The 12,689-nt window shown below is 38.3% G+C and overlaps 1 protein-coding gene across 11 annotated transcripts in view; it reads left to right on the forward strand.

Moving 5' to 3' along the window:
* Positions 1-4,189: 4,189 nt before the first annotated feature.
* The window catches only part of RUBCN (rubicon autophagy regulator), a 71,909-nt gene continuing 63,409 nt past the window's right edge, over positions 4,190-12,689 (forward strand). For all 11 annotated transcript variants that reach the window (XM_032480887.1, XM_014560042.2, XM_032480904.1 and 8 more), the window contains exon 1: positions 4,190-4,457. In XM_032480887.1, coding sequence (XP_032336778.1) covers positions 4,393-4,457 — 65 coding nt within the window. In that variant the 5' untranslated portion in view covers positions 4,190-4,392. The remainder of the gene's footprint in view (positions 4,458-12,689) is intronic.

A 12,689-nucleotide genomic window follows, 5' to 3' on the forward strand; every position in this document is an offset into this window, starting at 1 on the left:
TTGCTGGAGGCATTACTAGTCTCTAATTCCCTGACTATCAGTTTTCTCTAACTAGGTAACCTGCTTGGATCAACAGGGGAAATTGAAGGGGAATTCTTCCTCGACCTCTAGCCCACTCTTTATTTGGCCTTGTCTTCTCTGGGCAGGGCAGGGGTCCTGTCAACCAAGGGTTCTAGGGTAATTCCCTGAATGACTAATTGTGGAATTTTCTAAAGCTACACAAATTCACATAAATCACACAATTTCCCCCTAGTTATGTAAAAACTGTTTCTTTAAAAAGATGTATCTTCAATTCCCTCAATTTGTAAAAGATAGATGGTAGTCTAGGAAGGCTCTGGAGAGCCAGGATTCAAGGCTTGGTGTGCTATTAGACAATCTGAGAGTAAGTTGCAAATATCATGACTCTATAAAGTCTGTATCTAAGGATCTTCTTGTATATAACCATGCTAAAATGATCAAATTCAGGACATTTAACACTGATGCAATTCTATTCTCTGATGTATAGTCCATATTCAAAATTTGCCAATTATTCTAATAAATAATTATACTTCATAATTTTTTTTTCAATCTGGGATCCAATCCAGCTTCACCTGCTGCATTTCTTTGTCCTGTGTCTTTTGTATCCTTTCATCTGAAAAAGTTTGTCAGCCTTTCTTAGTCTTTTTTGATATTTACATTTTTGAAGATTGAAGGCAGTTGTTGTATAGGTTGTCCTTCAATTTGGTTTTGTCTTATTCTCAGCCTATGATTAGATCAAGGCATTCATTTTTGTTGAGAATACTACATAAGTGATGTTGAGTTCTTCTCAATCCTTAACATCAGGAGGGACATGATGTCAAATTGTCTTATTGGTGATCTTAACTTTGATCACTTGGTTAAGGTGATGTCTGCCAGGTTTCTTCATTGTAAAGATACCTTTTTCCCTATATAAAATGAATGAGTTATCTGAGAGGAAATGGTTTGAGTCTGTGTAAATATCCTGTTTCAGAACAAATTTCACTAATGGCTTTAGCATCCATTGATGATTCTTGCCTGAATCAATTATTACTATGATGGCTACATAGTGATTTTCTAACTCTACCATTACTCTACATTCATTAGTTGACATTCTACTATGAAAAGAGCTTTACTTCCCTGCCTCCTTTCTTCCTTCCTTTTTCTATTTATTTATTTATTTGCAAACTTATTTATATACACGTATAAGTTTCCATAGAAATTCACAGACTTATTTTGTGTTCAGAAATTCCCTTCTGAAAAGCAAAGGGGTGCAGAGTGTAAGCGTTTGTTTACCTTTGAAAAGAATGTAGTTATGTGTATATATATCATGAATTAACTCATTTTGATGCTCAAATTTCTTTTGACTTGGCTAGTGGGAAACACCTCTTAGCTTTTAAAGTGTATTTTTAAAAATGCTGCTGAGAATACTTTTAGTAAATATAATAAAGAGAAAATATTCATGACTATAGTTGATATTGTTGAACGTATTCAAGAAGAGTATTCTTAAAACTAAATTTTTGGCAAGTAGGTAAGTATAATGAGCTTTAAAAATCTGTTATTTGAATAAGTGATTCTTAAGTGAAATTTGCTTACTGCCAGTGGTACTCTAGGACCAACTACTATTTGTATAAAAATTGCATCCTAGTGATCTTGAAAACAAATAGATTGATCAAAGATCAATAAAGCTCTTCATGTTTTTTTGACTATTAAAAAATTAATTCAGCAAGCATTGCTAAGTAAGGTCATTACATTTATGTGACCATTACATTTATTGAACCCTGATGCTAGATATTTTTGCATATTTGATAACTTTTTGCATTTGGATCCCAGATGCACAAAACTGGGTTAATCATAATCCTTGGTTCATGACATACTCTCATCATTTTCCATGCATGGCCCATTTTTTGTTGATTAATTATTTTAAATAACAATAATTAGTTATGGCTTCATAACTAATTAGTTACTTTTAAAATTGCATTCCTACAGACCCATCACTCAAAACAAAAGCTAGAATGGACAATGAACCTATGACTTCCACTTCTAGACATGTACCCAAGAGAAACTATTGCTCATATACGAGAGGTGACACGTAAAAGAATATTCATAGAAGCAGTTTACAATAGCAAAAACCTGGAAACAACCCAAATGCCTATCAATGGAAGACAGCATGAATAAACTGGTCCGTTCACACAATGAACTACTATAAGCAATCAAAATCAATGAGCTATAGTGACACACAACAATATAAATAAATATTATCAATGTAATACTAAGTCAAAAAAAAAAAGGGCCCCAAAGAATAAATACAGCTTAATATCCTTTTTATAAAAGTAAAACACAAAAACTTCTTAAACATAATTTTTAGGAATATGGATACATGCAAAGGAACTATATAAAAAGAAAAGCAGTGGAATTATAAACAAGGGATTCAGGGTAAGGGAAAGCAGAGGGATGGGATGGGATGGGGGCTGGGCACATAGTGTAAGTTATTGTCATATTTATTAACTGACTGCTTTAAAGAAAATAAGTGTAAACCCAGTCTTGGATAGATGGAGAAATTCCTGTTTTCTAGAACTTTTACTACAATTTTAGTTCTAGAACTTCCTGATAAAGCTGATTGACTTTCATGTAAGTAAATGTAAAATCATGTGGCAATAATTTGGGATTATAATGTACATGCCAAAAAATGAAGTTCATACATTTGTAGAAACAGATGGTACTGAAATTCCAATGACTAATACTGCCCCTTTCTTAAAAAGTATAACCCTGTAGTTGGAAAATATGAAAAAGTTTGAATAAGGAGTATTTTTTATATAAATGGAAATTGGAACTCATAATTTACATTAAAATTCTCTTTCGTTTCACTTTTAATTCACAAAAAAGTTTTCTTAAGTTTGAAAATTCCTATAAGTCATATTATTTTTAATGGAGTACCTAGCTTTTATGGAGTTAGCCTATACCCCTCCCTCACAGAGTAGTGCTGAGTCTATTGCCTTACTGTGGCTCTAAGCCCAGCCTCCTTGTTCCATACAGCCAATGCCCTCGTTTAGGCCTGAACTTGCAAACTAGTAACCCAAAAGCCACATTTAGCCTACAGATTTGTGGGTTTTTTTTTTTTTTTTGACGGGGGGGGGGGGGCGTGTAATATTTACATTAAAAAAAAATCTCTTGCCAATTTTTAAAAATTTGTAAATTGTACTTAAAAATGCAGATTTCAGCTTCACTGAAAAATCAGGGTATTTGACAACTCTAGGCCCATATGCCCATTTAGCAACATTCAATTATAGCTAAGGTGAGACTTTTCCTTCTTGGTTGAGTCATGGGGGTTCCAGTTCAGAGAGTACCATTCTCCAACAACTTGCTCACTTCACTCATTGACATTACTTGCTTGGCTACTATAGGGACTTCCAACTTCTCATATCCATTCTTCTGCCCTTATCTCCAACATATCGCATTCCCTCTCTACGTTGTCAAAAGTAGCTTTCTAAGCAGGCTTGATCAAATCACTTCTTAATTTGCATTTCCATGATTTGCTCCTAATTGTTCTCAGAACAAAAATCCAAACTCCTTAGAATGGCTTCATGATCTGGTTTGTCTGCTCACCCACACCATAGTGTTCCTCACCTCTTCCCAGCTCTGATTACTACACAGAACCATCAGTTCCCAAACCAGCATACTTCCTCATGTCTGTGCGGCTCTCTCCACCTTCTCTTCCTTTCTTCTCCTGGCTAAATCATACTCATCCTTAAAAACTCCGCTCTGACATCAGTCCTCCAGGAAAGCCTTTTCCTCCTGCTCTTCCTTTGTGATCCCAAAGCAACCTGAACCCTTCTGACTGAGCGCTTCATTAACATATTTGAGGTCCTCAAACACCACCACCAAGTGTTAAACCAGGGTAGGCCGAAGTGGAGTTAACCGAACTTGGATTAAGACCAGCATTATTTTCTAGTCTAGCCCTCCGACCAAGTTGGGTCCCAAGGGTGAAGAGTTAACAACAGTGCGTTAAGACTCCGGCCTCCGGCCTCCGGCCTCCGGAGACCAGCGTTGGTGGGCGTTTCAGACCTGGTACCCAGCGGGGCGCACGACGGAAAGCTCGCAGACTGGGTCTGAAGTCCGCCGCGAGCGCAGCCTCTGATTGGATAGGGCGTTGCATGCCGGGCCTTCGAAGTGCTTGCTGGGAGTTGTAGTTCTTAGAGCCGGAAGTGTGGGTGGCAGGGATAGAAACCGCAGCTGAGGCAGCAGTCACTGCCGCTGCCATCACCCGGCTGTAGTGCATCACCCTGCGCCCACCGGCGGTGGGTGCCTCCTCCGCTCCCAAGGGGCTCAAGGAGTCCTGAGGGGCGAAGCGGCAGGGACGCTTCTCTCTTCAGAGAAGAGGCGACGTCGCAGCCCCGGATGCGGCCAGAGGGCGCGAGAATGGAGCTTGGCGGCTGCGAGGAGGGCTTGCCGGAGGAGAGCAGGTGGGCTGGGAAAGGCCAGGGGAGTCGCGGGCGGATGGATGCGCTGAAGCAAAGGGAGGCTTAGAAGGGCTCGGAGAGCACGGGGAGACGTGCTGGATGCGACAGACATGAGGGAGACTGTTGTGGGCGACTTGTTTAGGAAGAAATTCTGAAAGGAGTGACGGGCAGGGCGTGGATAGGACGGACGAGGGAACAAGCTCAGTGAGGGTAGAGGAGGAGGGATAAGGATATGTTCAGGGCAGGGGAGAAGAAGTGGGTGAAGCTCAGACCCAGGGCTGCTGGCTGCTGGAGAGGAGGTGGATATTGAGAGGTGCTGTAGTGAGATTTCATAGGCCAGAGTCTATAAATGGGAGTAAGGGACAAGGTTGGTGCCCCGACTGAAACTTGCGATGACAGCAAGCCAGGCCATTATTAACAAGGTTGAAGTGACGATTTCTGGGAGCAAAGGTTAGGCATTACGAGTGGCCTAGAGAGAAACTTAGGCAAGATGAATGTGAGGAAGGAGGCTTGAAGGAGGGCCTCTGGATGAAAGTGGGCGATTGTAATGGTAGTGGAATGGGGGTGGGGACTTGCTAATGAGACTGGAAATTGCATGCTTGCCCTTTGTCAATGCCGGATCCCGGTCAGAGAGTAGCAGGACCTCTGTCTTTTCTTTTTCACCTTCAAACGCTTCAGCTTTCCCCCACAATGCAGCTAAGGAATTTCCCGTTTATTTATATGGAACTGTTGTCTTCGAGTTCACATCTTAAAGAAATTAGAAAATTTAAGATTTTAAAAACTACTTTGGCCAAATGGTGGCTTGGACTCTGTAGAGTTGCTTCCCATATGTAGGGTTTGCTTCATAAATAACTCTGGTCTTAAATGCTTAAGAATCTAGAATGGAAAGGGTAGAGCAGGAATGTGGCTTAAGGAAGTCTTTATTGACTTTTTAAAAATTCAGATATAGTTATAGTCGCAGGAGCAGCAAGATTCAAAGACTGGAGGTAGAATATTTACCTCTGAGAAACTATCAATAGGGGAAAATTAATGAGGTGTTGTACCTGGGTAAAGACCTGGCTGTTTTAAAGAGTGACTCCTCTTTTATGTGCACAGTTAGTCTGTGGCTTACTTTACAAATCCTGGGCTGACAGGACCTTGGGGTTCCTGCCGAGATCTGTGAGTGATGTGCTCAGTGAAACTGAACATCTTACTTCCCTTTTCCATATTTCAGTTTCTGCTTGTGTATATTTGGCTATTTATTCTTCCTCCAGATGTCTGTGAACTGTGTCATGTAAAAGGTCCCATATAAATTCTAAGCAAATTTTAGGATTATTTATTTTCCTCTACCAGTTCATGTGTGAGAGATTGGGTTGGAAATTCAAGTTCAAATTTCCTCCCCATCTACCTGGGTTAGTTAGTTATTTAATGTGTATAACAAACACTTATTTACTACATGCCAGGCATTACTTAGGAACCTTACAAGTATTATTTAACCTTTATAACAACTGCATGCAATAGGTAACTATATTATTATCATTTGACAGATGAGTAAGCTGAGACATAGACAGGATAAATAACTTGCCAAGGTTGTATGGTAAGTCCTTGGTGGAACTGGGATTCAAACCCAGGCAGCCCAGTTCCACTTCTAATACCTATGCCATATTGCCTCTCACTATGCTAATATGCTTGGGACAAGAAATGTATAAGTAGTGAATGTCATAGCATTCTTTGCCTGTCATTAAGGACAGTAGGACAACTCCATTGCAGGTATCTTTTTCTGTCTATTATTCTTTCCATGCTTGCCACTTGACCAAGGAACTCTAGTCAAAACTTAATTTCAGCAGTGGGATTATCCTGCTATGTAATACAACTGTGATATAGCCTACTCTCTGTTGTTGGCTGATTAACTTAGAAGGTGTTCTTTAATGAGGCTTCGTGGCACTGATGGTCTCCTTAGTTCCAGATAGTCAAATGGTAAATAAAATACATGCCTTGTGCCTGAGAATTGAGGCATTATGGTTGGGTCACTGCAAACCTAACTTTTCTATGGCCAATAAAACCCCCAAATCAGAAAACATTTTCTTGATAAGATGACATCATTTTTTTTAACATATGAAGGTTAAAACGTTTCAATTACTTTCTGAAAGCAGTTGATGTAGTGAAATGTGCATAAGCTTTTAAATCAGGTAGATATGCATTTGAGTTCTAGCTCTGCTGCTTAACTTGGCTCATACTGTTTGAGTAGGAAGAATAATACTTTCCTGAGTGATAAGTTGGAAGGATTCAATAAGAAAATGTGCATAAAGCCCCTCGCAGAATGCCTGGTATGTACTGAGTGCAAAAAATGTCTATTTCTATTCCCTCACCAGTTTTCTTGAAGTAAGGTGGGTGTGTGCTCTTCCAGTTGCCGTTTGCACAGGTATCATCGCTTGCTCTTTCTTCTGCCATGGCTCCTCTATCAGCATTGAGCACACTGGGGGCTGGGGTGTTGGCCTAGCTTTTAACTTCATCCTTGGAGTGGAATGTCATAGATTTCCCTATTGTTTTCCATCTAATTAGTCATCACTCTAGCAAAATGCTGTAGTGCTTAGGGATGATACTTCAGTCTTCCTAGGGTTTCCTAAATGCCAGTTGTTTGGAAGTTGTCTGGTGAAATTACTAAACAATTAATGGAATGGTTCTTCTAGCATTGCTCTGTCACCCTCAACTGCCTTGGACTATGCAGTCTACTTCTGAGCTTGGATGCGGCTTCCTGCACAGTTTTCCTGGTGCAGTGGTCCAGATAGAGTCAGAATTCAAGTATTAAGATACTCTTTAGTGTCTCCAAACAGAACTCATTATGTTGACCAAAACCTTTTCTTCCTCTTTTCTCTATCTCAGTTAATAATGATTTCCATTCAGTCAATCAAGCCTGAAACCTCAGAGTGAAATCTGATACTTCCCTTTCCTTCATTTTACATATCTAAGCCATCACCAGGTCCAATGAATTCTGTTTCTGGTTTTTCTCTTGAAGCTTTTTTTCCTCTCCATTTCCAAATATATTGGCTTATATTACAAAAAAAAATCCAGGGAGCGGTATTGCTTCAGGAATGGCCAAATGTAGGTGCTTAAACAATGATTTGTCTCTATGTATGGGCTCTTCTTCTCCATGTGTTGTCTTCATTCTCAGGCAGATTTTTCTACAAGATAACCCTGAGCAACTTTAAGTTTAGCAATCCAACCAAAAAGAAAGAAAGAAAAAAAAAAAACAATGCCAATAGGTTCAGCAAAAGTGAAAATTCTGGGGCTGACTCTTTTTGGGCTGACTTCAGTTATGTTCCTGTTCTTGTAATCAGGGTATGGAAGATGTTGCTCAGTCAGGTCCAAATTATATGTCCAACCCTGAATCCTGGGGTAGGGTAATACTTTCTTGGAACTTCATGGACCAGATTAAGTGACAGAGGGGTGATTCCCCTGTAAAAAAAAAATCAGTATTCTGTTACCAGAAGAAAGGGACATGAATTCTGGGCAGATATAAACAAAATATTCACTGAAGACCTTTATTATTTCTCATTGTGGATTCTCTCGGTCTCCTAACTAAGCTCCCAGCCTGAACTCAGTCGTCAGTTCCAGACAGCCTCCACATTGCTACCAGATTAATTTTTCAGAAGCAAAGTTACTGTAATATTTTGCTCAGAAATGTTCAGTGATTTCTCATTGAAAATAGAAAGTCAAAACTTCCCTGGTAGTTAATCTGTACTTCAGTCCCTGTGAAGTTCGCAGTTATAAAACCAAGGCATTCGCTTACTCTCACGTCTCCTTCCTCACCATTCTCATTCTTGCTCCTCTACCTTCCCAGCATTACCTCCTCCTTTGCCTGGAGGGCTCTTAGTTTTCCTTTAAATAATGCTCCTTCAGAAGGCATCCCTGACTTGTCCTTTTGCATCTCTCTTATTACAGCACTTCTCACTTCATAGCATTTTTAAAAAATGTAAGTGCCCATTTTCTCCATTGCATTCTGAATACTGTGAGAGCTGGGGACTCTCCCACTTTAACCACCATAAGCCCAGTGCCTAGCACAGTGCCTGACATATAATTAGTGTTCGATGGATATTTATTTAAGAAATGAAACGGCAAAAGTTTGGTCATGCTTTTTATGGTTAGGCAGGTGTCAGTGGTACTGCTGCCATTGAAAGGGCCCCTTTTTTTCCCTTTCTCTTTATTTATTTTCACATTTATTTTCATTTTCTATTCTCTTCCCTTTCTTTCCTTTTTTCCTTTGACCATGCTTTGACAGTTCATATAGCACTGGTAGCAAGGCAGGAGGATCACATGATTTTTGAGTAATCCATATTGCCAGTCCAGTTTAGTATCCAAAAAACCCCACAGAAACACACTTTTGAAGCTTTTAGGGAAAATGCTATTGTCAGAGCCCAGGAGCAGGAGGTGTTATCAGCTGACAGCAGGGACCATAAGCTGAAACTTTTCTCAGTATCTACTCTCCCTACAGCTGCCTCTGATTTTTATAGCTGCTTTATTACTTTTTCCATAAATGGAATTTTTTTTCTGTTTTTCGTTTTGTTTTGTAATCTCTCCTCCTTAAGTTTCACCAGCCTACCTGGGTGGTTATAGAACAGCTCTGTTCAACATGATAGCCACTAGCCACATGTGATAATTTTAGTCTGAATTAATTAGAAGTAAATAAAATTTAAAATTTCAGTTCTTTAGTCACTCTGCACAGACTTCAAGTGCTTAATGGCCAGAGTGGCTAGTGCTGCCATATTAGACAACATGGATATAGAACATTTCCAGCATCACAGGAAGTTCAGTTGAACAGTGTTAGAGACTTAAATCTGAATATTTCAGGAAAGAACTGTAGCATACTTACATGTTTTTAGTTCCTCTGGATCAGGCTCACTTGAAGTGTAACCTGCACTTGTTTGGGAAGAGAGAAAATTATTAAAGGAAGTCATAAATTGCAGTGACTAAATAAGGATGTGGCAAACTGTCTCTCAAGGTTTATAGGGCCATACCCTTTGCCAGTGAAACTCACAAGAATCCTGCTGGATTGTAGGACTGAGTAGATAATTGATTTTTGAATAGAAAATAGCAGAATTCCATAATTTATAAAGAATTCTGTCTGCCTATGAACTCTCTTGTTTCGATACTTTTGAGAAGAAAGTAAGAGTCATAATGCCATTCCTCTTCACCCCTCTTCAAAACCATGATTTTGTTTTTGCTTCCTTAGGAGTTCTTTGAGAGTTTAAAAATTTCCAAGGGTTTTTTTGTTTTTTGTTTTTCTGTTTTATTGCTTTCTGGCCAGAGAATATGTCTGTACTACTTCTGCTTTTAAGGATTTATCGACTTTTTGTATTTGTGTCCCTTAGTACAAGGCTAATTTTTGTGACTGTTCTACGAGTACTTAAAGTGTTCTTCAGGATGTAGTTTTCTGGATGAGCTAGAACAACCTTATTAAGTAGATATTATTCAGCTCTTCTAATCACATTTTTACTTTTGGTTTTCATGACCTTCCATTACCATTGTTTTTTCCTCTCCATTTCCATTTTTCTTCTTTTTTTTTTTTCTCTGCAGTTTTTGTTTCCTGCGTGTGTTTTGTTTTAAATATTTGAGGCCATATTATTAGATACATACAAACTAATGAGAGCTGCATTTTCATTATTCCCATCTTTGTCTTTTTAAATGATTCTTGCCTTGAATACAACCTGGGTACTAATATCATAGTTTCCTCCTACTTTTTTGTTTGACTGGCTGTTTTGTTTCAATAGTTGAAGTTATTCCATAGACATTTATTTTTATCTCATGTATGCTTGGTCTTAATTCTGTCATCTTTTAAAACTGAGTTTTATGTTCTTTTGCTGTTTCCTTTCCTCAGCAATTTTTAAGATAGTTCAGTTTTAGTTCTAACGATGGTTACTTTTACTTTAAAATAGGATCCCTAAAACTGAGGCGACTGAGGCAATGTCTTTCCTTTTTTGCCTTTGCTACTGAAATGGTGTTTTATGCTTCTTTTACTTTGGTTGTAAAGCATTCTTTCTACCCACACTATGTAAGATGTGACTGTAAGGTAATGAGATTGGCTTTCTTATATGACTTATGAAATCAATCTTAATTGTTTTGTGGTAAAACCTTGTAAGTTTCTTTTATTCTGTCAAGTAAGCAGATTTGAGTCTCTGTTATATACAAGGTACATCCAATATTGAGGATGTCTTTCCAGCTGTCCTGCTTCAGTGAGAGCACCATGAACCTAAAAAGAACCTTGAAATATGTGCTGAGAAGAGATTTGACCCTAGTTTAAAGGCAGTTAAGATATTCTTTGAATGAGTAAGATGGCTTTATGGCTTTATGTTAGGTACCACTTCTGATTTAGTTGGATTTATTAGATTTACGCAATGTAAGTTCAAAGGAAAAGGACAGAGAAAAGAGAAGTAATACTACTATTACTGTAATACTGCTCGATGATGGTGCTTTCTGTAGATTATCAGTTATACTCCTCTACGAAGCAGTTGTTCTCTCCCTTTTACAGATGAGGGAACTGACGCTTAAAGAGTTTAATGGCTTGCCCAGGGATGCTCAGCTAGTTTGTGGAGAGCTAGGATTCAAATTCAGCTCTGTAGAGGGAGGGGATAGCTCAGTGGTAGAGCATTACACTTAACATGCACACGGTCCTGAGTTCATCCCAGTACCTCTGTTAAAAATAAATAAATAAATAAAAATATTAAACCTAATTACTTTCCCTCCCCCCAAAATAAAACAAATTCAGCTCTGTGAAGCTTGTTCTCTTTCCACTGAATTACATCTTCTCTCTGCTTATTAACATATAAAATACAAAAGAAATAGAAAAAACATGGTCTCTGTCCTTAAGGAAACCATATACTGTTAAATATAAATCTTTTTTAAAGGATTATTATTAGGAGGAATGGTATATTGACAGCATTTGTTGTGGGGTTTCTAACAAAGTAGTTGTAACAGGTCAGATTATTTAGAAGTTCTTGGGAGAAGACTGAGCTAAAGCTAAACCTTAATCCCTGAATAGAACAGGAAGAGAATCATTCCAGGTGGAAAGGTCTGCATGAATGGTCATGGAAGTAGGCAGTAGGTTAGCATGCTTTTAATAGAGTGTGATAGAGAGAGAGAGAGACTGTATTAAAATTGAGGAGTACTGAGCAGGATGGAGAATTTTTGAAGTTTGTACTAAGGAGTTTGCATATCATCGTTGGTTAGGTTTCTGACATAAGAGATTTTCCTTCCTCTTGTTAAATCTACTCATTGTTGAAATTCAGTCAATTTGACATCATTGACAATTTAGTATGGTGAAGCATTTGTTGACTAGATGTGAAGTTACAAAGCATGCCTCCTAGACATGTAGATTCCCTCCTGGACGCTGAGATTCTGCTGTCAGCCACAAGAGGGATGGGTTTGCCAATGGTTAGGTTCTCCTAAGAGTCCCAGGGCTGAGAGTGTATAATACAGTATGTTTTTTCTACAAGTATATTATTTATTTAAAAAGCATGATAAATATTTAACTACACACAACAAGTTAAATACTATGTAATTAAAAACAGAAAATATGGAACCAGATAAGAAAATTAAACACAAAGTCTAAAAATTAAACGTGGTAGTCTCTTGCTACTTCAGTGTTAACAGTAATTATTTCACTTAATTATGTTTTTCTCTGCTGTAAGAATGAACCCATTACTTCTTTCTAGGAAGTGAATTCTGGTATTAAAAGTCCTAGGTGCTTGCCTAACCACAGTTTTTCAGCATAAGATGCCCTTGATACTTGAATATTTTTTAAAAAAATCTTTTATGGTACTTTCCAGCTTGTTTGCTAACTTTGTTCATATTATTGACCTTTTGTTAATTGCTGGTCTCAAAGAAGGCCTAAACAACTTCTCTCGTCTCTGCATTCCCCTTATAGAACCAAAGGTAACCACTATTAACATACCACTATTTCTCAGTATTTTTATGTTGCGATCATAAATAAAATTTTACATTTTGCTTTTTATACTTTAACATACTTTCATTAGCTTTGGAAACTCTTCCTAATTAAAAGTTTTAATGGTTTCACGATATTCCATCATCTGGATATCACACACTCTCCTCACATTTCAGGGATCAAGTCATTACCTGACTTGCGACAACCTGACCTTCAACTCTGATCTCAGGTAGATACCACATTCCAGTCCAGATACCTGGCATACCGTAGTGGGGATATGCTAGTAAGTTGAAGCTGTTTCTTTTTACCACTGAGAA

The sequence above is a fragment of the Camelus ferus genome, chromosome 1 (genome assembly GCF_009834535.1).
Source record: "Camelus ferus isolate YT-003-E chromosome 1, BCGSAC_Cfer_1.0, whole genome shotgun sequence".
In the NCBI taxonomy this organism is placed as follows: domain Eukaryota; kingdom Metazoa; phylum Chordata; class Mammalia; order Artiodactyla; family Camelidae; genus Camelus; species Camelus ferus.